We start from the raw sequence: 28,000 nt of genomic DNA, 5'->3' as shown, positions 1-28,000 counted from the left end.
TGAGCTAAACAAAAAATATATTGCATCGTCAATGGTGTGTACAATTTTCTTTCTTTTCTTTTCTTCTTTCAAAAGACACAGGTGATTCGGGGGATACAAGAAAATTCGTGAAGCATGCGCTCACATTGTGATCGTGTGAAATTGTGGAACGTTGAGGAGACAAATTACAATTACAACTACATTTTATACCAGATATAAAATATACAATCTGAAAATACTGTGCACAATAAAGAATATCGCAAAGGGGAAAAAAAGGAAAACGGGACTACTAGTTCCCAAACTTCCGACCACAATTCGCACACGACCTGTCAATCAGGACATAAATATATTAATACCACAATATTGCTAAAAGTGATCAGCATACTATTATTGAATAAAAAACAAAAAATCCAAAGAAAGTTTCATTCGTTCCTTCTTCCTCTTTTCTTTTTTTAAACGTTTTCTCTTCCTTCTCTACACAAAATATCTTTATACAAATCGTAAACGGTATCGTGTGTACACAAGTATATTAATATATGGAGGGATTACTTTTAAACGTTACTATTATTAATATGTAATCATCATTTCTAATAATAATAATTATTATTACTATTATTATTATTATTATTATCATACAAATATTTATTGAGGCATGTTCGGGTTGCTGGTAGCGTTTTTTCTTCCCTCTTAAAATATTCTGCACATTTTGGCAGACACTGTGAGAAACTTTAGAACAGAACGGTGAATGATCGAAGAAAAATTATCAATAAAAAAAAAAAAAGAACCGCTTTAGAGATCTGGATTTATATTGTATGTCAAGATAAATTTTCAATTTACATATTATGTATAGTATAGATCAAGGCATGGCAGTCTTATCATATTGCAGTTATTTTACAGCACCTGTAGAGCTTGAAAAAGTTCACGACCCTCCTCTTTGCCCCAATCAGCTAGTTTCTTCTTCGATTTCACACACGTCATGTGTTTCTCTTTTCACTTCTTTCGTTCTGTTGAGTTCTATTCTGAATATATAAGTATAAGATTAACGTATATTTAATTATATATTACGCAAAATTATTGGCATTCTCTCTATACACATACCATATGTATACAAATTGGAATAATTTTGAGGGATGAGCGTGAGCATATCTCATATTATAATTCAACTTAATGCAATGATGTTTATACACAATTCGCATGATCGACAAAGAGGAAAGAACGATATTACATCACACTTGTTTTTGTTTTTTACAAAAATTTTCGTACTTTCGTTCATTCCCTTCTTAACCTAGATTCAAGGGTGATGGCCAATGCTTGAGCTTAAAGGCGTTTATATTATTTATATAATACATAATACTAATACATTATTGAAAACTTTCGTCGCGCCTGCCTGCTCATATCCATAAACATATACACATATTAGTATATTACATTGTGTAAAATATCTGTACATGTGGACATGTACATTACATATTTCATAAAATATAAAAATTCAGCATTCTTCCTCACTTACACCTTAGATACATATTATAATGTTCATTATTGTTATCATTAACAATAATATTACTATTAACCTCTAGTTTGTTTCAAATCTTTCAATAATTACAATTATCATTATATTATATTATATTATCGTATTATCACTCGCTTATTAACACGTGTTTCCCTTAGATTTTTTCCTACGAAAAATACCATCACACGGCGGATATCTACTTTTAAAAAAAATATATTTTATTTGGATTCAAACATGGTGTTTTCAAGTACCATGTTACAATTTCAACAAAAAATTAAACAAAACGATAAGCTACTGGATACGCGGCGATAATAAAACTGTATCTACTGTCATTTGGCTCAATAAAAAAAAAAAAAAATTAGAATAAGCGCAACAAATACGAAATTCGGACAGAAATTGGGTTTGAGCGCAATTTTCTTTTTCTCCGTTTATTTATCTACTCATCTATTCGTCTAGACATTTATTTATCTATCAATCTATCTTTGTCGGAGAAAATAATACATGCGATCGTATGTATATTAAACAGAAATCGAATGGGGGGGGGTAACAATTTAAGCCAAGATTTTTGAGCGGCTTCTTAATATCTTCAGTCCTCTCTCTCATTCCTAAGACACGTTATGAAAAATCGAAATCAGAGATAAAAAGTAAGCCTCGTTCTCCTCGACTTTTCCCTAAACCTTCTTCTTCTTCTTCTTCTTCATTAATCTTTCATTGTCCGATTTATATTTCAGACCAACATTTGCAACGCGATTTAAAATCCGATTCTACTCTCAGAAAAGATAGAAAAGGGAAAAAAAAAAGAAACACACACGATAAAATAAAATTAAATCACGGGAAGAGTAAATCTTCGTTATTATAAAATGATCAACCCTCTCGTGACTCGGTGTCGTTATCGTAATCCGACGTGTAATCCTCGCCGTCAATCTGATCGTCATTTTGGTTGTTATCGTCGTCGTCCTGGCGTCACAAGCTGACCAACTTTGGTGGATTGGCGTCAGGCGAACTGAGATCGACGGCGGAAAGGTTGCTCCTCTGTTGGGAAGAGCATGACGGAATGAGGGGAGTAGAAACAGGCGTAAGTCCGGTTCCTCCCTCCATCAACGACTCAAAATTGAATGGTATGCCACTGGAAGGTGTCGTTATCGGCACGCCGGCAACTTCGGGCACGGTTTTCATAAAGGCCGGTGTTTCTACAGTCTTGAATTGCAAGGTGTCGGGTCTCTCCTTAGCCTCGTTGAATATCGGTAGGGAATTCGGTCTGTTCGGCTTCCCGGTCGCTATGGCTGCCCTAGAAATAGGCTCCGCAAAATCATTGTTGCTCTGTTGTTGTTGATGTTGATGTTGATGTTGCTGTTGCTGTTGATGTTGCTGTTGATGTTGCTGTTGCTGCGAAGGTTGCAGTTCGATCGGCTTTATATCCGGCTTTACATCTGGTGGCGAAGTCGCTCTCAAACGACAAACAGCCCTGTGCGCTTCCAATATGAACTCCAGTTCATCCTTGGCTTGTCTGAGCTGCGTTATCTCGTCCTGTAGGTTCTGCTTTTTTTGCTCCAAGCCCTCGGTTTCCTAAAATAGAAGCAAAAAGATAAACGACTGTGAGATTGTGTGTTTTCATTATATTCTTTTGTTCTTTCTCCGTGCTTTGATAGATATACACGTACTTGTCATCGATGCCTCTATGCAGTCTGTATAACTGTAATATATTCGCATTCCAAAGTAGGAAACTGACTCATTTCACCACACGGTCTTATCAGTCATACGCAAAACCACTGAATCGTTTCTCTAGTTGTCTGTGCAGAGTGAGAAGAGTCCACGTGTGGATCTTTCTTTCACGATTTGCTCGAATTGGGTTAAACTCTCGTGTGTAAAAAAAAAACAGATGTACATTCACAGTGGTCTTCGAATCAGGAAAAACAAACAGAAAGAAAGTTGAGCAAACTTTAAAAGTTGAGTCACCATCAAGGAGTAAATTTATACCATTGAAACCAAAATCTGCTTGGGATATTCAGAAGCGTGGATACACAAAAGTAACTTAAAAAACGCATCGTCGACCGCAATAGAAATTTTTTTGAAAACAGTCAGCGTCGCTCTTACCTCAAGAAGGGCATTGGTGTGATCCATCCTCCGCTTACGGCACCTGGCTGCTGCCATTTTGTTCCTCTCACGTCTAACCTGTCTGCGTTCCTCCTCTTCAGGACTCATACCGACAGTCCTAGTAGGTCTCCTTCCGCCCATGTTGCGCCTGGTCTGCTGCGGCTGATTCGGCGACTGGTTGTTACTCGTCCGAGTCGGAGACTGTTGTTGATTATCGACAACAGGAACAAGCAGCCCGTTGGGGTTTACTTGTTGCTGATTAAGGTTGTTGTTGTTGTTGTTATTATGATTGTGATGATGACCCGGGTTTTGAGTTTGCGCCGGGGTTGGCTGCGAAGGTTCTACCAAAGGCGGTACAAATCCAGCCTCTCGGCTGTGAGATGCAGACTCGCTTGGGAGTTCGAAAAACTGCTCTATACTGCGCAGCGTTGTAGGTGTCAGCGTTGGTGTTGTTCTTGTCGGTACTCCGCTGTGAAGACCGTCGTGCGATACGAGCTGCAATCAAAAAAGGAAAAAATTAATTTTATTTTCTATAAAGTATTTCATCTATTCTCACTTTCCTCATTTTTTTTTGTTCTTTCTTAAAATCAATTATGATTTCAACAATGCATTCATAGGTATATATATAAATATATCAGTGATGCACGCATCACTTGATTCTTATTGTCATTATTATTATTTATTACATATATGTATATAGTATGTAGATATAAAATTTATACGTGCATTACGTATAAAGATAAGTTATCAATCAACCAAAAGCATACACATACATACATACCGTATGTAAATACTAAATATATTAATGACTAAATATATTATATATATATATACGTATAATCGCATACGGATGTTAAATTTATCATTGACGTTATTTCAATTGAACGTCTCCTGGAAACAAGCTGCGGTATTATATACGACGAATTGTTGCTTCACCAATGCATAATATCATGTTTCGAAAATTACCCATTGTTAGCTCACAAGTCAGGGATTTAAATTCTATGTATCGATTAGTATTGCGTTGTACAAATTGTAGATTCGGAAAATATTTAGAACGTTTTCGACACGCATAATAATACCAAGAAGAATCGCTTCATTAGCGTTTATTTTTTCACTCGATTCCTTTTGAGAGAGGAAAAGAGAAAACAAAAAAAGTGTAACCCAAATGCCGATTCAAAATCTCCTTCAAACATTGCAGAGATGGAAACGATGTCGAAGAAGCAAAGCCCCGCAGAAGTCTCGCAAATGCGTTTATATCCCTCTAACTGTTTCTCTCCTCTCGCTCTCTCTATAAATAAACACACACACGCACACACACACACACTGGCGCATACGTGGTAAATATATTATGTACATCCATCCTTCGATACACTAGTAATTTTCTGCCTCGGAAACGAAGGAGAAACTAAGACCTCTACTCTTCTGTTCTCTCCACTCCTCACCTCTCCTCTTTCAATCTCGTTCGTTTTGCACCATAGTATCTTTGTTTTTGCAATTCACCGATCATGCAAAAGTTTCCTGCTCCCTCTCTTTCTCTATCTGCCTGCGTTCATAGCATTTAGTCGAGCATTTAGTTAACGTATGTACGCATGTTGTTTGTGCCGAGTTTACGCGTTTATTTTTAGTATCACTTTGTTATTTCGTTTCAAATTCTAGTCATCATCATCATCATCATCATCATCATCATCATCATCATCATCATCATCATCATAATCATTATCGTCATCGTAATCTTTATCATCGTCCATATTTTATGATTGTTGTTATACCTGGTGATAGAAGAGTTCCTGAGCAAGAATATTTGCGATGTCAACCGGATCCATGGCGGCCATTTTGTTCGATTTTTTTATTTTCTTTGTTCAGGTTAAATTCGATTAAATATATATATATATATATATATATATATACGATTCGTTTTTAATTTCTTTTTGTTTCTTTCAACTGTTATAATACTATAACATTATCTTCGTCGTTCTGCAATATGTGTACGTATATTATAGAAGTTTGTTGAGAAAAAATAAAAAAGAAAACTATTCGTTGATAAATAACTGACAATAAATGCCAATGAGAAAACACAATGATAGAATTGATAAAAATTGAAGAGAATGAGGGGAAAAAAAAATAAGAAACGGTAAATATAATACTATTTCCGACTAAAGATTGCTTAATACTTTCGTAACTGTATGAGGAAGTTTCGAATTGATACAAGAATGAAAAACAAAAATTCAAATCAAAGAAATTACAGATCGTTCGTTCGTTGTTTTATTTTTGTTTTTATCGTCGTGCGAATTATTCCGCGAGGCGTAACGACGGAACCGTGAGTTAGATTATATTAGCGGAGACGGTTTTCCTCCTCTTCCTCCTCTTCTTCCTTTTCTTTTTCCTCTTATATATCCTCGAGATGTGACGTGTTTGTATACGATATATTATTAAAAGCAAACTACTACCGTCTTCCGTCGACGCCTGCCTCTATAAAACTGAAACCCCCGACACCGTGGCTAGGTAGCCAAAAATCGCCGTCGACGTCGACGACGTCGCAGCAGCAACATCGGCGGCAACGACGTCGACGACGAGGATCTCGCAACGCTTTTACCTACCACCACCACCGACTACCAAAGTTGTTTTACATTATACACATAGGTGCGTGTATATATAAAGACGCTCTCTTCTTCTCGCCATTCGCGCGCTGTTCGCGCTAGCCAAGCATTTCGTGGTGGACGAAAATAACTTTTCGAATTTTCCACACACACACACACACACACACACGCACGCACGCACGCACGCACGCACGCACGGAACGTACCTGCTCCTCCTCCTCCTTTCCCCCACCGTTGCCACCTTCCGCAATCTGCATCAACTCGTCTTTTTCTCACCTCTCTCGTTACGGATATATATAATACAACGATTTGAATAAACTCAAATATTGGGGTTATTGAAGTCAGTGTAACGTTATTACAACGATGCACATGTGTACAAAAAATCTTTACTTCGCGACATTGAAAATTGTTTGAAATTTAAATAAATCATACGAAACCGAACGTACTCGTATTTTTCAAAAGTCAACTCGTGCTTGAAAGTAATTTTAAAATTGCAAAATAATGAATTCTTTCGTGAAATTGGCGTAAGTTATAATATAATGGCAAAACATGTTTTCATATTTTTAATAAAAATTTACCCATTTCAAAGTCACTATAAAACAGCAAAATAGTTACTTCCCCCCAAATGTTTAGTTACACGCCTACGTTACTTACTAACTTCAGCAGCCTAATTATATCAAGCTTACTCAGTTTCATTTATTTCCTCCTAATCATCGTTCTCCCAAATTCTCGCTATAATTTTATCTCTTTAGAATAAATAACCCTGAGAAGATTGGCTAACTTTGATGAACCAGCATATAAACTTCTCGCTCGAATGCATTTCGAACTCATAAAACATCAACAAATGGTAATTAAGATTTTTTCTAAATTGTGTTATTCACAAATAACTTGTAAACTGTTGGACAAATGAAATTCAAAATTTATAGTCAGTATTAAAACTAAAAAAAGTCACTTCCATTGAGACTAAATATCATCAAAACCCGTTGATTCGTAGAACTTTTGTTTCTTTCCCGGATATTTTTATTGAAATAACTTGAAAACTACGTGACGAGTGACATCCAAAATTTAGTCAATTCCGGACTAAGAAGGACCGCGACGATCGAGACCAAAGTCACAAAAATCCTTCGATCCATCTCGAATATATGATCGTTTATTTTTATTCTTTAATACATTCATTCTAATAACTCGAGAAACTACCGAACCAATCAGACCAAAAATCTAATCAGTTCTGAGTGAAACAAAGACCGGTCGATCGAAGTCAAGATAATTCAACACACACACCTAAAGAAGCGTCTATCCGAAAACGATCGGAAGTGATTATGTAGGCCTTAAGAAAACAAAAAAAACTTTAATATCTCTGATAAAAACTTGACTTTAAAATTAATTCTCAGAATGATTAATATAACCTACTCCTTCTCTCTCTTTTTGCAGTTCAACAAAAAGAAAGACGGCAAAAAGATTATATATATGAGGGACAAAAAAAAAAAAAAAGGATAGAAAGTACGGCAACGACGGAAGCTGATAAAGGAAGTTGTGTGTATATGCGGCACAAAATGATAAAATGCGCAAGTATTAATGCTGTGTATATATGTAGGTGTAGGTACGTATCTATATGTATAATACATCCGATTCGTTATTCCGTACAGGAAAACCGACATCGCGAGAGAAAAAGAGAGAGAGAGAGCTAGCTTGCGATAGTTTCATTGCAGTCGTCTCTGCCATCAAGCGACGGGGTTTTTCCTCACACACATCTACATACGTAAATGTTGATGGCGATGCATGCGTGTGTGCAGGCACACGTGCACGCATTTTAAACCGCGTATGTTTCACCAGACGATATATTATATATAGTAGTTTGTGCCTGTCGGTGCCTGCCGTATAATCGCACACCACCCGTGTCTATAATATAGGTATATATTCATAGGTATCCACTATTTTCTTATTTTAACAATGATTTTTAAGGAACTAAAATTGCTAAATATCAGTATGTCTCGTTTTATTACGGTTCAATTACTGAATTTCAAACAGTTGAAAAACATTGTGAAATAACGCTCATTCCTCAACATGAATCGTTACGATAACGTTACTAACTTCGAAATGATCGATTTTCACAAAAGCGCAAATCTGACACCATCGTCTAAATTTGTCTCATTGATAAAAACATTGATAAAAAAAAAAAAAGAATAATAGTAATTACATTGTTTCATTTTATTTCTTCTCTTTTTGTCCGCGTTCCAGTGCATAGGTGAGAAATATATTATCTATTATCTATCTGTGTCAGGTATGTTGCATACATACATATATATACATATATATACACACATATACACACCCACACACCATATACGTATATCTGCGCAGTCCAGATTAGGTTAGGTTTATAGGTTAGGTTGGAAATAAATGCGCGGCTGACAATAAGTAGCAATCAATCAATCCGATCCAACACTTTTTACGCTCACTACATAAATACGTCAGGCGGCTTATGCATGCAGATGCGCAGACGGTATAGGAATACGAGTGTACACATCTCTCAAGTTTCCCTGTAACAATTCATCGTTTGCACGTAACGCAACGCAACACCTACCCAATAACGTTATATACGTATTCCTGGAGATAAGAAAGACTTTTCTTTTATACGTGTGCGTGTACAACTGCAGCAGATATATGCATGTGTTTATGTGTGTATATATATACATATATACGTAGGTATGTACATATTGCATCTCTTTGTTTTACGACTATTGTTATTATAGGTGTGTACTGCGTACCTACATACCATACGCATGTATATAATAATGATGTAGGTATGTATGTATATAAATGATCGCGTTCGTTGTCCTCATATATATTGTTATTGTATATAAACATAGCGCGCAAGTGGCAACGACTAAAGAAAGATGCAAGGTTCGGTGCATCGGAAAGACAAAAAAAAGAAACCCAACAGCAAAAAGTCACAATCAATGTAAACGGTACAAACTGTTGTTCGGTTTATTCCAGAATACGAAAGCGAAACGTGAGTTGATTTAGTCTTTTATATACGAATAAAAAGAACTTCTTGTTCCGGCACGCGTGGATGAAAAAAGTTGATTTGAGTGCTGAAATAAATACCTGTGAAAGAAGATCGCTGTGGTTCAATTTTAAAAGGCTTTTGTATTCCGTATCTGATATACAGGGCTCTGCTTTGACGATAATTTTTCAACTTTTCCGATTTGCGCAAAGCAAAGAAAAAATAAATGAAAATCTCTTCCGAGCCATCCTGTAACGTGTAATTTGGCTAATTTAAATAATCAACATTCGAGCATCGGCGCAACGAGTAAAGAGGTGAGGAATGATTTTGTCAGTTAATGAGTTCCGGCGACCGAATGGTGAATGATGTACCTACAAGGATACTAGTACACGGAGAGCGTTGAATTGCGAGACGGGAAATGACCGAAAATGTCATACCAAGATCATCGGTACAATCAACCCGTATTGTATTATACAGGCAAACATCACGGCACGCCGTGTGTAGGTGTATCAACACATGCTTGACACATATGCGTGCAATGCGAGAGCGTGTCTGTAATATATCCATCTCTCTCGCTATCTCACCACCACTCTCTCCTTCGCACACACTTTTTTTCCTCTCGTTCGTTGAACAGAGGCGTTTGCACGAGCATACATACATGCATAAAAATTCAAGGTCGTTTTTGCAGTAAACAAAATTCTGTTAGGTATAATATAATATGACCCGGCTGTATTCCATCTTCGGCCATACCACTCGCACCTAATAGACTTCGACGACGTTCGTTGCGTGGTGTGGGTATAAAAAAATATCGAAATCATGGACCGTACGACAATATTATCCGGAGTATTGCATACAACAATATACTTGAATAACAATAACGTATAAAGAATTATTCAATTTGCAATGACAACGTATCGCAAAAGAAATTAAGGGCAAAAAAAAAAATTAGAAGAAAAGAGAATATCGTAATTTTAAATGCGCGACGAATTTTTTCATCGATTTAGACCATGATAAATATTGTTTTAATAAATACAATGATTCGGAATTTCTTTTTCTTTTCCCCTTTGGTCACCGTGAATCCAAAGCAAACGAAAAGCTACGGGAACTACTTGACATTATATACAAGTACGCGATATTACAAAGTTTATCCGACAGCAGCACCTCCAACGCAAAACAACCGGCTTCTCTTATCTGTTTATCTAAACGCCCAACAGTGGCGACGGCGACCAAAGTTTTTCCTTCTGCATACATGTATAAAAAATACGTTCACATCTATTTAAACGCGTGTGCGATATGACGTTTATATTTCATACAGAACAACGATCGGAGTTTCGGTTGCACTCGTCACTTTCGTACTCCTCTAGCAAAATAAAGAAAGAAAAAAGATATCAAAGAAAACCAAAATAAAATATTTTCTAAGATAAAGTCGATATTCGATGAGAAAAAAAAAATTCAGAATCCCGAAGAATAAGGAGAGAGAAACAGGAGAAAGGAAGAAAGAAAGACGGTAGAACAACCAATCTTTGTTACACGATGCGAAATGAGAATAATGATTATTATAGTAACCACAATACCACGAGGCTGATCCAAAGATAATTTTCTTTGTGTGCTCTCGTATGTGCGTATACGTGTGTGAAATAAATCGTCGTGTGGTCGTCGTCAGCTGCCTGTTCGTTATAAATCGGAACAAAAGATATCGTTTCATGCGATATGTAACTAAGCAAACCGACGACAAGACTGATAAATCGTTCACAAAATAAGGAAACAAAAAAGAGGAGAAAAACAACAGGATTTAAAGAAAATACGTAACACCTCTGATCCAATCCCCGATCGCAAAGTGTGAAAAAAAAAATTGCGATGAAAGAAAAAAAAAATAGACGGATGATATGGTAGAAAAATCTAGAAAATGTAACGATTCAACAACTTCGTCACCGCATTTTACGCGATATTAATAAAATATAATAGGTAAACAACAACACATGCCAAAAAACGGCATGTACGCGAAAGAATTATAATACACATGCGCGTACAAGTGATATGCATAGTAATATAGATGTACATATATTTCAAATAAAAATGCAACGCATTGCATTATTGTTGTTGCATCTCTTTGTCTCTCAGCAGAGTTTTTTTTTTCCTCCTCTTACTTGTCTTTCTTTTTTTTTTTTCTTCTTCTTTCCCCCTAATACCCGTACAACAATGACGCAGTATTAACTCTACAAACAATACATACATCATCAAAGTACAAAGAGTAGACGTACACTATTGTCAACGTGTGTCAATCCAATTGGTAATAATATAATCCGTAACTCGAATGCAGACAAGTGTTAATTGTCTGTGCTTATTTCCTTCCTTCCTTCCACTTCTTATTTCTTCTTCGCAGTACTGATTATTACGATTATTAATATTATGCTTATTATTATCATACGCGTGAAGTGATGTTATAAAAGATAGATTTTGTCAAATTGCAAAGACAAATTCACTCACTAACCGAGCGGTCACACGACACCACCACCGATTAATTGTAAAAAGTTCAGGAATAAGAAAAACGGTACGATGGGTTAAAAAAAAAAAAAAAAAAATGCTACAAATTTTGTTTTCCTCCTAATCGTACGTGATTGAACCGAAATAAAAAATCAAAAATTCCATCTTTTTTTTTCTTCACACATTAAAATCTGGTCCAATTTTTTTTTCTTTTATTGTCCCCCGTTTTTTTGTTATTGCTGACAAAACTGCAACGTGTATCATCCGACGACGCCTGTATGTACCTGCGCAACGATATGCCGAAGGTAGTAAAAAAGAGAAAATCGAGAGAAGAACCTCGCGCCGCCGTGACTCTAGTGACACTGACAGTAAGTCACAAGACTCACGGAGTTTCACGGTATCTCTCTCTCTTTCTCTCTCTCTCTCTCTCTCTCTCTCTCTCTCTCTATTCCTCTCGCTCTCACAGATTTCTCAGTCGGTGGGTTGCCTGCTCGAGGTTTCTGTCATCGCGCTATCATCCCATGGTATAGTATAGGCATTAATGTGACTACAGCGCTGCTTATCTATCCGTATACATACATATACTATGCCCATAAACTACGCGTTCGATAGAACACGAATTTCAGGGGAAGCCCGCTTTCTTCTTTACTCATATCCCCCCGCCCCCTTCGCGCCCGCCCGAAGCTCCGGTCGCCAGAAAAGAACAAATGCAAACGATTCGCCGCTTCGTCGTGACTCAGGCGTGTCGTCGTGTCGTTATTGGTCGATAGGTGCCGCACACAGAGAAACGCGCACGCGCCTTTTAACGGTAATCCAGGAACACCCGAGTTACCGGGAAATTCAAACTTCGAACGTCGCCCGGGCGACAGTGAAACCACCGTCATCATCGTAAAGGAATTCTAGATCGTTCTGCCAACGCTTTGTCCAGATTCATTTGTAAATTATTGTGCTAAATTTTAAATAATTAGTTTTTAAATATTATACAGATAACGAAAGAAGAAGAAAAAGTTTTCCACGTCCGGGCAAAAAGTTGTGAAAGAAAATAAACCGATGACCTTGGACAAAGAAAGTGACGTCCAAAGAAAAATACACGTGCAAAGGCCATCGCATAAGACTGTTACATTTGTTAGGCACCTTGCAGTTTTCGCGATAGGAGAAAAAGAGACTTGAAGTGAAGTATTTAAACTTCGAAAGAGAAAGGCGAAGAAAAAAATAAATAAAAGAAATCGCATTCCCGAGGTGATGTACGTGCTTCTAAGTAGACTGTTTCCATCAATTCCCTCAAATTTAAATTGCGCATGATTTCACAATCGAGTTCACGTATTGCGTCACACACATAAGTCTGATGTTAGCAACGTTGACGTAACGACGCAACATCAAGGTGGTAAAAACCGTTATTGCACAATGTTAGAATGACTTCAAAGAAGTTGGCTTTTCAAAATAAGGGTATACTTTCTTTATCACGGTTTACTAAATTTCACATACTCCTGAAGGTGTGAAGTAACAATTTTTCCCAACACGCATAGTTACAGTAACGTTGCTAACTTCATCCTCGTCAACACAAATTAAGTCGCTACTTATAAATCATAAATTCGTGAAACCGTATCCGATGAATATGGATATCGATACTGCAAGCATAAATGAATGGAAAATTCGTGGAGAAAATCGTGTATATCAGTAATACTTGTATAAAAAAAAAATTATTTGATTCAATTAAATGTGCTACTCTCTCCATTGTTCAACAACAACGTGTAGGTATATTTCAGCGTCCCTCGTACCTAACTCGGTTCGACTAGGGACTGGATCAACGTCGTCACGACGGTCGTATTTGGTACGATCTACAATGCCAAGACACCCGATATACCTACGCATTATAATATCAAAGCGTATAATATACGCTGGAGCAAAATAAAAGAAAAAGAAACACCGAGAGTACCGGATAAGGTAAAGTGGTGGTCCTCGTTCCGAAAAAAAGGGTGTTTCAAGACGTCTACAACCCCTCAAACAAAGAACAAAGACTTCCTTCAAGTATATAAGACGAACAAACAAGATCCTCTTATTCTCTTCTCCAGCGATAATTTCTCTTTCCAGCATATTACAGGGTGGCCAAAAATTTTTGGACAACCGAAAAATTCCACGACAACATTTCCAGGTTTTCCCTGATATTTTACCAGTTCTGGTAAGTTGATACAAACTTAAATCGTTTGGCTCATTAACTCTTTATATTCGATTCAAATGCCAATTCGAATTGAAGAAAAATTTAATGCACCTCAAAAGTCGGTTTAAGCCAATTCGTTTCCTCTACGAGCAAAAAGTAAACTTTTCCTGCGTCAAAAAATCATTTCTAATTACCATGACAGACAACTAATATTGTCAATTTTTTTCATAACCGAATCAAAAATCTCCGCACAATTCCAGATTTTCCACGACCCCATTCAAATTCCTTAACATTTCCATGTTTTCCATATTTTCCAGATGTGTGACTACCCTGTATTAAAAACACGATTGTAACAACGCTGTGCAGGCGCGACCGTTTCATGATATAGCTCAAGTTCCAACTAGATGTGGTTGAAATAAAAAAAAATAATTAAATAAAACAAGACGACGACGACGACGGTGAGGATGACGAGGACCGATACAGAAGTGGTTGACTACAAAGAAGTACGGAAAAGCGACTTGTACACCACACGGAGTGTCTCTCATACCTTCGTCGTCGTCGTTACAATCCTATCGTAACGACAAAGGAAGGTGAACGGACGCGAACCGTATGTGACACGATTATTATACCGTGCAACATAGCCGTAACCAAGGATTCTAACTCAACCTAGATATATAAATAAATTAGTCAATGCACGAGGCTTAAATATACCCGCCAAAAAAAATTTTTAAATTTGTTCCATCCAACTTTAGTGGAATTATTTTTTGGAACTCGGTATGTACAACTTTTACCACACTGATGCATATATGCATGTGCCACTGTTATTCTATGAATATTTAATTAGGAAGTACGTGTCGGTGGCGTTGCTTGCAGGTTCGAACAAGCACCGCGCAACAGTATAATAACGAGGTTGTGCTAGGAACGGTTGGGTTCATGCGTGTATGCGTGCATGTACGAAAGTGGCGACAAGGACGTTACCAAGCCTCGCCCGAGCTACGATCGCCAAAAACTCTCCATCGCTCATCGGCTCGTTCTTCGAAAAGATTTACCGTTCGGTGAAATCGGCAGCACGATATCTGCATCATCGCGCGATGGTGGTGGTGGTGGTGGTGGATCAGTTTCAAGGCCGTTTTGCATACAATGTATAATAAACTGACGTGACTTTAAGCCAAACGGATTAAACATTCCAATGTTTTTCTTTTCCTTCTTTCATCATTTCCGTTGTAGAAATTTACATCAAATAAAAAAACGAAATAAACATGTATACATAATATAGTATGATGTAACACACATGCAAGATTGAACAAGAATTGAGAGCGATGTAAAAAGAGAAAGAACAAATTGAATGTTCAATATGAACAATACAAATCAGAATCAAGTTTGTAACGTTATTGTAATGACGCGTCGTCGGAAAAACTCGGTTGTTTTTCAACTTTAGTGGATTACCTGAAATTCAGGAATCCGTTGATAAAGCACGAAGAAACTCAGTTGTTGTCAATTCGACTTATTCAGATCCAAAGTAGCAATTTTTTTCTCAACGTGCCGATACGGTAATGTTACTATCTTAAGTCACGTAACAATTAGAGCAACATATAACAATACGATGTAGTAGTAATAAAAAAGAAAAAAAATGAAAATCCGCCGACAAAGTGTTGATAAATACTAGGATACGTCATCCATGTCACGTGCAATATCGATAATATGAGTCGGCTCTTTTATCACGCTTGTTTGCCCGTTTTACCGTATAGACACGTCTATTGTATCCGAACGATTAACAGACATTGCATATATACACATATATCCACACTCCAATGTCCATGTCCATATGCACGTAGCGTACGATTCAGAGAAATGCACACCTGACACCTGCACAGGCTTTTCATATTCCGATTTGGTATACCTGTCACAGAATGCGCGGTGTTTGTTCCGTTCTACAACGAGCATAAGACACAATAAATGTTTGTACACGGTTGTGAAATTTATCCATCGATATTAATTGTATACTAGAGCACAAACACATAATCTTGTACAATTCGTTGCGATTAATGCGACAAAGTGAGGAAACAATCACACCAACAATAATAATAAAAAAACAATAAAAAGTTGGAAAAATGAAAGGCGGAACAGCAAAGAACAAGGAAAAATCCGGAAATTTCGCTCACCTACATTCAAGGCTGTAGTATCGAAGGCGATACCGAAAGTGTAATAACCCTGAGATTGAATCGCGTTTCATACACCTCGTTATAAGTTTATAACCTGTACGTATTCGACTCTCTACCTGTTGCAACATCCCGTGCAATAATAAAACGTGTATTAAAGTTTTAAAAAAAATGAATAAAAAACGAATAACGTCACCAATGTTTTTGGTTTGAGCTATCGGGAATCGACAATTACCCACAATACCGCGTACCTAACTAACCTAACCTTACGTTAACGGTTACCTCGAGCCTAAATCTATACACCACACTACATTATGCGGCATGTTTCGGGACGACGCGCCGTCGCGGCGACGTCGATGACTGATACCGGTCCCTTTTTCAAGTTCTCAACCTTCCAAGTAGGTGCATACATACACCTTCCACGTGTATCCATGTACACAGACCCCGAGTTATGCACGCTACAATGTATGTATATATACCAGATCGGAAATGCTTCAACGATGACGTCACGGAGCAGGAATCTGTGGGTGGCGTCGTTTTAACCACCGCCGCCTCTCTTCTTCGCTCCGAGCGATTTCGCAATTATGTATACATACATATTATCATATACGTAGAAGAAAGTAAAGAAACGGAAAGAAAAGAAAAGAAGGTAAACTGCACTAACGATTGAAACAATGATCTGGATATTGGGAAAATGTCCTCATGACGTCAGAGAGCCTGGTCGTCATCGGCGCCATTTTATCAACACATAACCCAAGTACTTAATTTTAACGGAGGGTAAATCGTAATTTTCGTAATTTTCAATCATTCGTGTCTCGCATAAATTGATTAAACATAATCGATAATGTACCTTTTCTACTATCGACAGGCGAAAAAACACGGTCAACGGCAAGCTGTCGTCAGCCTGGTTGCATTAGTTTGATTGTTTTCCACCAGATGATGCGAATTACAAAGGGTCGATAACGGTAATTTGAAAATTATTAAAGACAATAATTAACGATGACTACATACAAACGTCGAAACGATGCATTTCAAAGACAAACACATTGCATGTGCGCATAGCCCGATTATTATTAAACACCAAAATGATGAATAATAATACGTGCATATACACATAATATACGGATAGATTAAAAATATTGCTCGATATTAATATTAGCTCATTTCGTGTAGAGAGTAAGAAAACAAAAAGCGACAGAAGCTGCCAGGAATGTTGTATTTAAAAAGGAGAATAGTAAACCGGTGCTGTAGTATAATAAATGAGGGGGGAGACGAGAAGCAGAAGAGAGAGCGAGAGAGGGAGAGAGCGAGACAGAGAAATATCAGAGACGAAGAATTACTATGACGCGCTCTTACGACGCGATGACGTCACATTCGTCTTCGTTTTCCGAAGGTCGCTGCTTCGACAATGAGATAGTCGGTATAAAATAATAACCAAGGATGGTCGTGATTTTATCTTCCAAGTTATTGGTCAAAGTATGTACAGTGTACACAAGTACCATAAAATATGTGTACATGAATATAATATAAAATATTGCAACCCACATTCGCGTTCAGTTTTTAACTTTCAAGCTGACCTAACTAGCTAAACATTTTTGCTGGAATTCTTATCGATTCTACAACTGATAAATAAGGATTTCGATTTTCTTTTTTTCTCTTCTACTTTTTGTTTTCCGCAAGTAAATACGATAATCTGACAATGGCAAAGAGAAATAAGATTAAAAAAAAAAAAGAACGTAGGCATGTACACGGATTTCATTACGGTCACGCAATTATTATACCTATGTATACAGATAATAATACGAAAATATAAAATATATCATGTAACCTGCATTGGTATCGTATTTATGCTGTATATAGTAGAGTATAGTTCCGGTTGTAACAGATTTTTTTTGGATATACATAGGTATACATATATACGTAAACGTGTGCTGCTCGAATGACGTAAATAATTAGGAAATTCACTTTCACCGATTCAATTCGAGATCCTGGTTTGTGTGTTTATTTTCTGCATAATTCTCTGCGTGGCAATGATAATATGCTACTTATGCAACCTGATATCTCGACTAAACGACACGACTGCATTGACAACCATTAATGTGTATTACGTATTTTTATATGTGATCGTGAAATTTTCTATCTCAAGCAGCCTGCAGGATAAACAGCAGAAAAAATAATTAAATAAATCTGTGATTGTAAATACTTTTTACCCAAACATTTTCAATTTTTCATGATGAAATATTCAACATTGCATACACAAAAAAAAAAAATTTATACATATATACATACCCCACAAATTGGTGTATATAATTTTTTTTTTTTTTAATTACCGGCAACCCTTAATAGTGCGATAAAGCATTGAAATTTAGAGGATCGTCGTTTTTTAACTGTTAAATTAAGATTTTTCAGCTTGGGAGTATAAGCAATTTCGTATTTTTTTTTTTTTTTTTGCACGGTCAATCCAATTTGTATGTGTATATGTACATATATATCTGTTTTCTCTCAGCATTCTCTGTTCAGGGGGCAGATCCGAGAATCTTTATTTTAAATAACTGCGACTAACCGGCGACCCGTTGTCGCGAACGTTTCCAGGTATACATGAGTGAAAAATGTGATAAATAATGGCGCCAATACGCATACATAGACACACAAGTATAAAGTGGTTGGTTAACGTTTCTCGGTATTCCGTCTCTCTCTCTCTCTCTCTTCGTCTCATATACAACATAAGTGATACATTTGCATACTTTAACTAGAATTCATTCGTATTATATATACAGTATCACACGACGACCTACGGTTGCCGGATATAATTTTTTCGTTTCTCTGAAAAACCTTTTTTTCTTTTAATGCATATTCCATTGGTTCTTCTTATTATTACATACGTACAACATAAAACGCTTCACGCTCAAGTGCAGAGACTGTTTCAAGAGTGTGTATACAGTATAGTGTCTGTAATACAGCGAAATCCGCCAAGGTATGTTTACCTATATAATAATTTAACGGCTGGTTGCTTATTATCTCCTCGACAGCACGATTTGTTAAAAGAGTACCGGGAATTGACGTAAGTGTACATTTTCATTCATAAATCGATCGATGAGTCATATTTATAATACCTATATATACATATCGCTGATATTTATATTCACGAATCGAGATGATAAAAATAATATTTTATCACATGTATATACATTGCATTGAAAAATAGAAAAGTAAATATTAGAAATAGAAATAGGAGTGACAATGACTTTTTTTCGTTGGCATTAGAATATTTTTCGCGCCTCGAGTTGAAACATGTATTTTTATATATTTGTACAACTGAATCTCGTGAATTTCTTTTTCTCGTTATTGTTGCGATTACGTACATCTGAGTAAATTGTGTCACGAAGAGGCTTTTTTTAAAAAAATATCTCTTAGCGTTTCAAATACCGTTAATTATTATACACACAAGATAATATGATGCACGTGAAAAAAAAAGAAGAATCTAATCGAAAGACAGTTTTTAATCCTTCGTCGTCGATACGTCTGAATATTACGCGTAAATTTCTGTTCGTCAAAATTTCACCAGGAAATTCTCGAATTCAAATTATAACCGTCACCGTGTATTATTATTTATTATTATTACAAATTGTTCATCAAAACGATAGCAATTTTTAACGACATATTAATTTATTTTACGCCATGTTAAACAGCTACTGTTATTATTCCTCGTCGTCGGCGAATCATTCCGTACACATACCTATATACAGTAATAATAAATATATTTCAACCTAACTCACACACACAGAGGCACGTACATATTACGTACGTACTTGTATAATTGGCGGAGGTTAACAAGAGCCAACTCCCAACTTCCGGTCAGATTTCTCAACATTTTTCTTATTTATTTTTCTTTTCTTACATCATCAACGTTGCAACTAATTTATACCCATCAAAAAATACGATTCAAACATGATCTCCGTCGTGGTAATGAAGAAGAAACCGATTTCTGCATGTGTGTACGGAAAAAATAAATAAATAAATAAAAAACAAATTGAAAAACCGAAATTGAGATGAAATTTAAGCCTCGCGAGATTGTGAAAATTGTAATAAACGGGAAACACGAATCGTATCGTACTTGTAATATGTATAATGTTTTATATTTTAGTCACGCGGTTTTCGCGATACGATATGCATAAGTGTAATTTATATAAATTTGTACATCATACCTGAACCGCACACTCGTCAGTTTGTAGGTAAGTATGTAATAACGAAATGCGTCGAGTCATTATTATCAGAGTCGATGATAACGACACGTCTCGAGGTGATTACGTACGAGTGTAATAATAATAATTATTGCGCGATTTGATCATCCAATCGCAATATTACACACGCTCATGTGGCTGTGTACAAGAGAATCGACTTTGAAAACATTCGCTGTTCAGTTTCTTCAATAAAAATAAGATAATAATAATAGTGAAAAATTGGATGTGTAATAAAAAAAAAAAAAAAAAAATCGAAGCCTACACGTAAAGGTACTATACTCCGAACATAACGGATATACCTAGACTTGTGTCATTGTCAAGGTGACGACGCATGTATAACGATTTCTAAAACTCAACACCGTAAGTAGGTTTAACGTATAGTTTCGCGATACGTATGTAAGCCACCTATGAATGATCGAAACTTTCAAAATTTTCGCGAAAACTTTGAAGAGGAAAAAAAGTGGGAGACGCGATAGCTGCGATGTTAAACAAAGGGCAATAATAACAATATGTAAAAGTACGTACGGAGTAAAAACACAAGTTAGCGTGGACGTACGATAATATGCGAGAAATTGATACTGTATTAGCTCACCATGGCTTTCTCTTCTTTGGTCAATTGCCAGTGATCAAATGTGCTGCTGTTTAAATATGTCTTCGACATAATCGCCCCGTTTGAATTCAAAGGCGGAGAAGGTGGCGGCGGATACATCGAAAACATCGTGTAGTTGTGATCCTCGATGGCTGTGTCAACGTCGTAAAAACCGGCGCTCGGGACACGTTGCGTCATTTGTAACAACGGTTACTTACACGTAATTGCACGTATATTATAATAATGACAATAACAGTGAAAATGGGTCCAATTTGGAAATTTTATTGTCCAAACGTAAACGTGTCAAATGCAGATGATAACATTCGCCACTGCAATATGATCGTTTCGTTTTCTCAACCACTATCCACCGATCGATCGCGATAGAGAAATATCACGTGACTTCTTCCTTCCTTCTTCTCCTTTTCCTCAATTTAAAACTTTCTTGTCGTAAATGCTGCTTGTTCCGCGACGTTGAATATAAACTCTTGCTCGATCGGATAATGTACGTATGTGTAACAATCAACTATTTTTCCATGAAATAAGCACAATGATTTCCAAGCACCGATATTACAGGCAGTCGTTAATGATTCACCAACGTGTTTGAAGATTCGAACGACCGACGTACGAGTTTAATATCTAACAACGTCAGAGGAGTCAACACTTCTCGACACACACTCGGCTCTAATTCTCTCGAGCTTCCTATCAACAACAACGATAGGCTCTGGTTAACCGAATGAGCCGTTCAACGTTACGGTAACAACTCTATATACCAGAAGAAGTAGGAACACGACCAAGGAACGAGCGAGCGTCGAATACGTAGTAGAGGAGGGGGGAGGTGAACCACGTCATCCCCCCCCTTTGGCGATTGTCAAACCTCGGTGTGCATGCGCGTGTCTAGAATTTGCTCAAGCTGAGCGCCGTCGCTCTCCGCGTATCTGCGTGCTTCTGTGCGTGAGTTAAAAACGCGTGCCGTCGGATTGGCGGGAGATGACGTCATCCGCCATCTTGATAGCGTTTCGACTCGTCCGACCGGTAAACGGTTTTTTACGAAATTGTCCCGGTTGTGAACGGAAAATGAAGATAGACGGTGGGTAAAAAAAAAAGCAAAAGAAAAAAAAAATAATTTTCGAGGAACGCGCTGTTAATGCTCTGCGAAAACCGATTCTCGATTCTACGTACATCAGTTATTACACATACTTTTTACTCTTATAGATAATTACAGCAGGCATTATATGACTCGTTGTCCAGTAAGCGTATAATATCGGTTCGATCGCATATCGCAACCACCTGTTGACAATTCTACGCAAATGAAATTTACCGTGGAATAACCAAAATCGTCAATGTTTCGACACAATTTCCCGGTACCTGTTGGAACTTTCGAACATTGATCGTTTCTCGGGTTCTCCGTTTATAACCTATAATATATATATCGACTTTATTTTTCACAACTTAATTGCTTCGTCACTTATGGGGGTGCCCTAGTCAATTTCGACGTTCCTACGTATACATACACATATGTATATCTCCAAATATCGAAGTCCACGTATCTCTAAGGCGAAAAATGGCTTGACAGCCCCGTTCTACTCATACACAATTCTCAATCGAAACACTTCAATATATCTTTATGGTGATGCAGAAATAAAGAAATTACATAAATTCTACGAACTTACTATTTCGATATCGTAGGATACGTGCCATTTCTTTATTTTTGTATCAAATGAAAATCTGTCGGAGTATTTTTCTTTAGAATTGTGTATTGAATGGGGTTGTAAGCTCATTTTTACAAAACACACACACACACACACACACACACACAAACATACACAGAGAATGTAATTTGCCATTAACGAAATATCAGATAAAAAATCAATATTCCACTTCCCGTAATGTTTGTAATGTAGGACGCAAGTATGTACTTTAATTTTCCCTGAATAACAAATGAAAATTGTTTTATTATTTAAAATTTCATACACGATCATCCTCTCTATCTTTTCCTGTACAATATTACACATTACGTAAGTACCTACTTACCAACGTTACGCATTATCATGCTAACCGATCTTTGAACCGTTGCGGTTTGCTTCGCGTCATTGCTGATACAGTAGTTCGGAAACTCTTCCCCGGTATTTACTTCCGGTTCTGTTTGCGGTACGAATCCAAGCTAATGACAAACAGAGACAGCTGCCGAGTGCGTAACCAATTGCGTTTCACAAGCCTATAATAACACCATGTACTACATAAAGCTTCGAAAACAAGCCTTTGTGCAGTGTTCAATCCTTGTATGTACGTATGGTACCTACACATACCTATATGTTAGGGCGGTTCATTTTTTGACTAAGTTTTTTTAACGTGCCACTCGAATAATTTGTAACAGATACTGACATTGAGACAAGAGGAAAAAAAAAAATTGTAATACCTGGAGTTGGAAAAATATTTAGAGGTTGCTACCAATTATTGTAATATTTTTTATTCATGTTCATGTCTACACCTTACGGACTTATTATTAGTTCGTTTTCTTCGTATCGTGCTCGAATTAATCATTGTTCGCAAAAATGAATACTGAAAACTAAACAGGGACATTAAGGTGATGCTATACTCTTTATTTCGGTGACAAAAATTGCTATCCAAATTTCTCCGAGACGATTAATCCTTCGGATAAAAGACGAGAACAGCCACTCGCGGAATTGGACCACGATACAAAAAAAATTAAACCAATATATAAAAATACAAGTCCGTAAAGTGTAGAAATAAAGGTAAATAAATAATAATACAATAATGGTAGCGACCTCTAAATATTCCTACTACGATGGTTCAATAAAAAAACAAACTTCGCACACCCTGCAGTAAACTTATAATAAACAAAGTGATTTCCGTTATATCCTGCTGACGGTGATTGTTGTCATACACCGTATAAAATCGGCGTGAAATTGTCGTCGTGGCCGCGTTGTAAAATCAAGTCTCCCTTACGGCTAGTCTCACTCTACTCGTCGTTGTTCTCTATCGTGGCAGTATAAGATCGAACAAAGAGCTTTTAAAGCTACATATAATGTACGAAGAGAACACGTGCAGCGTGTACAAGAGTCAGTCTCGACGACTGACATGATTCACTACGCACTTTCTTGATCACACGTATTCTTGGGTACGAACATACATACACATATATATGATTTTATTCCCGCGCATGAAAAGCGCAGCACACTTAAAATGTTCGCGAATTAATTTATTTGTTTATTCGCCGGCTGAGATTAGCGTCGTCGATGTCGATTGGTCAATCATTCTTTCTTCTACTCTCGTAATTAAATCTACCAACCTATACACTGTACCCGACAATAAATAATAGAAAGGACAATCAATTGGTGCAATAAAATAATATCTAGGACTGCCCGCTTAACGGGAATGAATATTAAAACCTTCGGAGAATAATAAAACGATAATTATTTTTACCCCGGGTGTTGAAATTAGTATTAATTTATTTGTCACAACAACAGAGAGATTATTATCGCAGGATGAACAAAGGCCGAAGAGGTGGAATACGTAGTTATAAACCGAGGTTAAAACCGTACAGTTCTTTGCTCGTTTACTACATAGGTATAATCCATGTACGCACCGTGAATAACGTTCTATTTCGAATCCCGCGAGGGTAGTAAAAGAACGAAACGGAACGGGGAAACCCCTTCGTCAATCTTACTCGCCAAATAAATAGAAAAAGATGTGCAATATAATATTACACACGCATATAATGGAGTAGTAGCGGCGTCATTATGGTTACACTTTAAGTTACGTGTTTTTTTTTCTTGCGTACGGTGTTGTACGCTACCGAAAGTGCGTGCCGAATGATTCATACGCTATGTATATGTAATATATGTATAATAAATATACATTATGAGCGGTGTTAGGGAAACGTAGTTGTTTAATAGAAGCGGTATAAGTGGTAACAGTACTTCCAGACGAATAAATAAATAAATACGTAACTACACAGACGTCATACCTGCATTATATATACATCTCCGATGACGGACGAATTATATATATGTATATATATCGCTTGTTTATTTTATATATCCGTATTCCCGGTGCACGGTGTACGCCGAAAAAGTAATGCTTGTAATACATACGTGTATCTATACCTATACCCACGTTGCAATGATGAGTAAATAAATTTCCTGTCCGCCTGCTGTTAAGCGAAAATAAACGGACTTCCCCTGAGTCAGGTTTAATATACATATACATACATGACGGCGCGTGTTGCATAGTATATCAATAGTAAAATTTTCTTTACACATTAATGGCAGCGAACAAAATTAATGAGAAGAGAATTATAGTCAGGAGAATAATGATTTAGTGAATTAATAAAATCACCAGTATCGACGTTAATAACGTTACTGTAATAATGCATGTTTAGGAAAAATCTTTAATTCACACCTTTTTCAGGATTGTCTAATAACCGGTAAATCTTAATGAAAAAAAAAAAAACATCCTGAAATTCTGAAAAGCCGACCTCTTGAAAGTCATTCGTAAATTGTCTAATAATGGTTTTTTCCTGATATTTCGTTACGTTAACGTTGGTTAACTTCAGCCTGCAGCTAATTTTGCAGTGTCGAAAATTAAAAAAACCTGACGAAAATGGAGTAAAATATTACTTTGTACTACGTATATTGTAATTCTATCGATCCAGCAATTGCCTGCTGCCTGCTGCTGTTCTGTGTGGTATAGCAGCTGCTGTTGTTGTTGTTGTTTCAAGTACCAACTAACTAGCTACACCGTTCTGAACGCATGTACCTACACCTACAACACGAGGTAGGCGATTATACACACCTCATTAAACAAAGGTAAGCGTGTAAAATGTGTGTATGTACAAAAATCTATTTTTGTACGAAAGAAAAACAATAAAACGACGATACGACAAGAGTATAGGCACATATTATAACGAAACGAATTATGTGAGGTGTTCTTCTTTGAAACGGCAAGGAAACCTAAAAGTATGAAGAGAAACGCATTGAAGTTTGTTATACATACACGCGTATCTCGTGGTGTTTTTAACCGTTCTAGTTACATGTTTTTCGTTTCCTTCCTCCAAAAGCACCTCCACCTACGCGTTACGAGAAACTACGACGTTGATTCAACGGTGCTAATTTTCGGTATTTAACCACCGAATGAAATTATTATTCGGGTTAGTTAATATGGTCGATGACAGCGTTCAACGCGTACGTCTATATTTATAAGTTCTTCTCGGCGACCAGCGACGGACGAACGAACGGCGACGATGTCGGTTTCCATCGGGGTTGAGATTCTGTAATTTCACTTTTCACATTTCCCACCGTCCCCAAGCATTCTGATTAGTTTGCAAAGTTTAGTCAACCAACAATGAGAATTCTTGGATGGCTGGGCACTGTGAAAAGTGAATTTACAAAATCTCAACCCTGATCAATGAGAGGTTCGTAACTCTTTCAGTCGCAGAAGCCACTATAGCGACACCCTTTTTTTATTTGTCACATTTCTTTTTATATTCCGTGCAAAATGCTGAATTTTCATGCATTTTCATGACTGAGTTGCGCGACTGAAATGATTAACGTGGAACAAGTTGGAGTCGTTAAAATTTTTATTTATAAACCACGTTAGCAGGTCCACGCACGCGTGACTATTTCGGGAAATAATTAACACCAGGTGAAGCGATTAGATACACGCATCGACGTGTTCCTTCGATAGTACGGACGCGGATAAGTACGCATAAAGTGATCGTTCCGTCGGTCCTCGATTACGCAAGAATACGAAACTGCGATTACATTCCATTCCATTCCATTCTACGGTAAGTACAACAACGGGATATATACATATATGCAATTTGAAAGACAACCGCTGGTGAGGAAAATGTTGCAAGTCACTCTCGCTATCTCACTATCTCCCTCCGACAATCTCGATAAAGAAACGACATAGAGCCGCGACCAATAAACGGCGACGGAACGCTGCAGGGAAAACGGACGAGGAGGAGGAGGAGGAGGAGGACGACGAAAGGAAATGAAGCTGAAGTTGGTAACATTATAACTTTCCGGATAGAATCGTAACTTTAGCAGTTACAGGAATGTCAGAGATGCAGTAAATCATAATAGGGAAATACATATACACATATCGGCAAAACTTGGTTACTTCAGTCGCTACAAAAAATGAAAAATAGCGATTTTTCCCCTCTATGTTCGTTACTGACTTCAGTCGCTTGAAAGAAAGGGGAGCCGTCGCTCGACGATTGCGTCAATCCGAAGTATGCTGCAATAACGCGGCTTAGGATTAACGGTTACGAGAAAAAATGCGAAGGCTGCGGGTGTTTAGAGTTAAGATCAGGACAGGTTAGGATTCCCTGTGTGAACATCGAAGACGATGAGGACGATTTTACGCCGGTGAAAGCGAGGAGCATGAGCGACTTGCGCGAACGACGATCGTAGTTTTTTAATTTAATTTCTTTACTTTTTTTTTGTACTCACGTTGTTCGACGGCAATGTCGCCGAGGAGTTGTTGGCGATACTCGATAGAAAATCATGGCTGCTGACACGAGAACTCTGCGAGGCACCGCTGTCCGTGGAAACGCTCGACGAGCTGTCGTAAAGCGCGTCACTGACGTCCAGCTTCATGGTGTTGAATGGTTTTTATATCCGAAGTTGATATAATCCAGTGGATAAACGAAAGATGCAGATGCGATTCTGAAACGGAGATAAGTCGTCGTCTTTTTCGTATTTTCGAAACAAATGAATGTTCGGCGGTGAAAACCCAGCACAATAAATCGGGACGTTCCGAAACTAACTTCAGTTTGATAATTTCCCTCTATTTTTCACGATATATATTACATCGAACGGTTAAGAAATCACAAAAGAGAAAAACAAGTTGGGCGTCTCACCGCTGCTTCACGCCAGTAAAGTTCTCCGTATTTACAATTATCGTAGAGAAAACTGCCAGTCCTCTATTTAGTTCACGTGTAATATTAACTCACGAAATAAGAAACAACGACGTAAGGGTTATCTATTCGTCGATCGCCTCGTGGTTGTTTCTCTTAATGCGCGAGCGCGAGGCCTCAACTCTGAGTAATTCGAGTTCTCGACGTTCTCGTATTCTTCTTCGACGAGTTGTTCGTGTTAACGCGAGCGAGCGAGGAGGATGACTCACCCCGCGGGGGAATACCTTGGCCCGAAGCAC

At 37.3% G+C, this 28,000-nt stretch overlaps 1 protein-coding gene and 1 long non-coding RNA gene across 6 annotated transcripts; one reads left to right on the top strand and one right to left on the bottom strand.

The window, feature by feature from the left end:
• LOC107219474 (transcription factor kayak) lies at positions 1-27,954 on the bottom strand. Of its 5 annotated transcripts, none has more exons than XM_015657703.2 (4): positions 27,705-27,954; positions 27,295-27,510; positions 3,584-4,078; positions 1-3,055 (listed from the first exon to the last, which is right to left on the bottom strand). In XM_015657703.2, the coding sequence occupies exons 2-4, from the start codon at positions 27,439-27,441 to the stop codon at positions 2,453-2,455; spliced, it is 1,245 nt and encodes a 414-aa protein (XP_015513189.1). In that variant the 5' UTR covers positions 27,442-27,510; positions 27,705-27,954; the 3' UTR covers positions 1-2,452. The 5 variants fall into 5 exon arrangements, with proteins under 5 accessions (XP_015513189.1, XP_046600698.1, XP_015513190.1 ...); XM_046744742.1 differs by lacking the exons at positions 27,295-27,510; positions 27,705-27,954 and adding exons at positions 5,353-5,557; positions 5,827-6,054; XM_015657704.2 differs by lacking the exons at positions 27,295-27,510; positions 27,705-27,954 and adding exons at positions 5,353-5,436; positions 5,827-6,054.
• LOC124295287 lies at positions 13,234-15,690 on the top strand. Its single transcript, XR_006905194.1, has 4 exons — positions 13,234-13,615; positions 13,763-13,850; positions 14,147-14,603; positions 14,703-15,690. It is a non-coding gene; the product is annotated as an uncharacterized LOC124295287 (long non-coding RNA).
• Positions 27,955-28,000: the final 46 nt, after the last annotated feature.

Source organism: Neodiprion lecontei, chromosome 7, assembly GCF_021901455.1.
Source record: "Neodiprion lecontei isolate iyNeoLeco1 chromosome 7, iyNeoLeco1.1, whole genome shotgun sequence".
NCBI lineage: Eukaryota > Metazoa > Arthropoda > Insecta > Hymenoptera > Diprionidae > Neodiprion > Neodiprion lecontei.
This window is presented reverse-complemented; position numbering and strand designations above follow the sequence as displayed.

What these genes read in the sequence shown, in the direction of transcription:
- LOC107219474 (XM_015657702.2), bottom strand. Translation starts at nt 21,016, where the DNA reads ATGACGCAACGTGTCCCGAGCGCCGGTTTTTACGACGTTGACACAGCC. An exon ending in CCAAAGAAGAGAAAGCCATG is followed by an intron (nt 4,079 to 20,821) that starts GTGAGCTAATAC and finishes TTTTGATTGCAG; the next exon opens with CTCGTATCGCACGACGGTCT. An exon ending in ACACCAATGCCCTTCTTGAG is followed by an intron (nt 3,056 to 3,583) that starts GTAAGAGCGACG and finishes CTTCTATTTTAG; the next exon opens with GAAACCGAGGGCTTGGAGCA.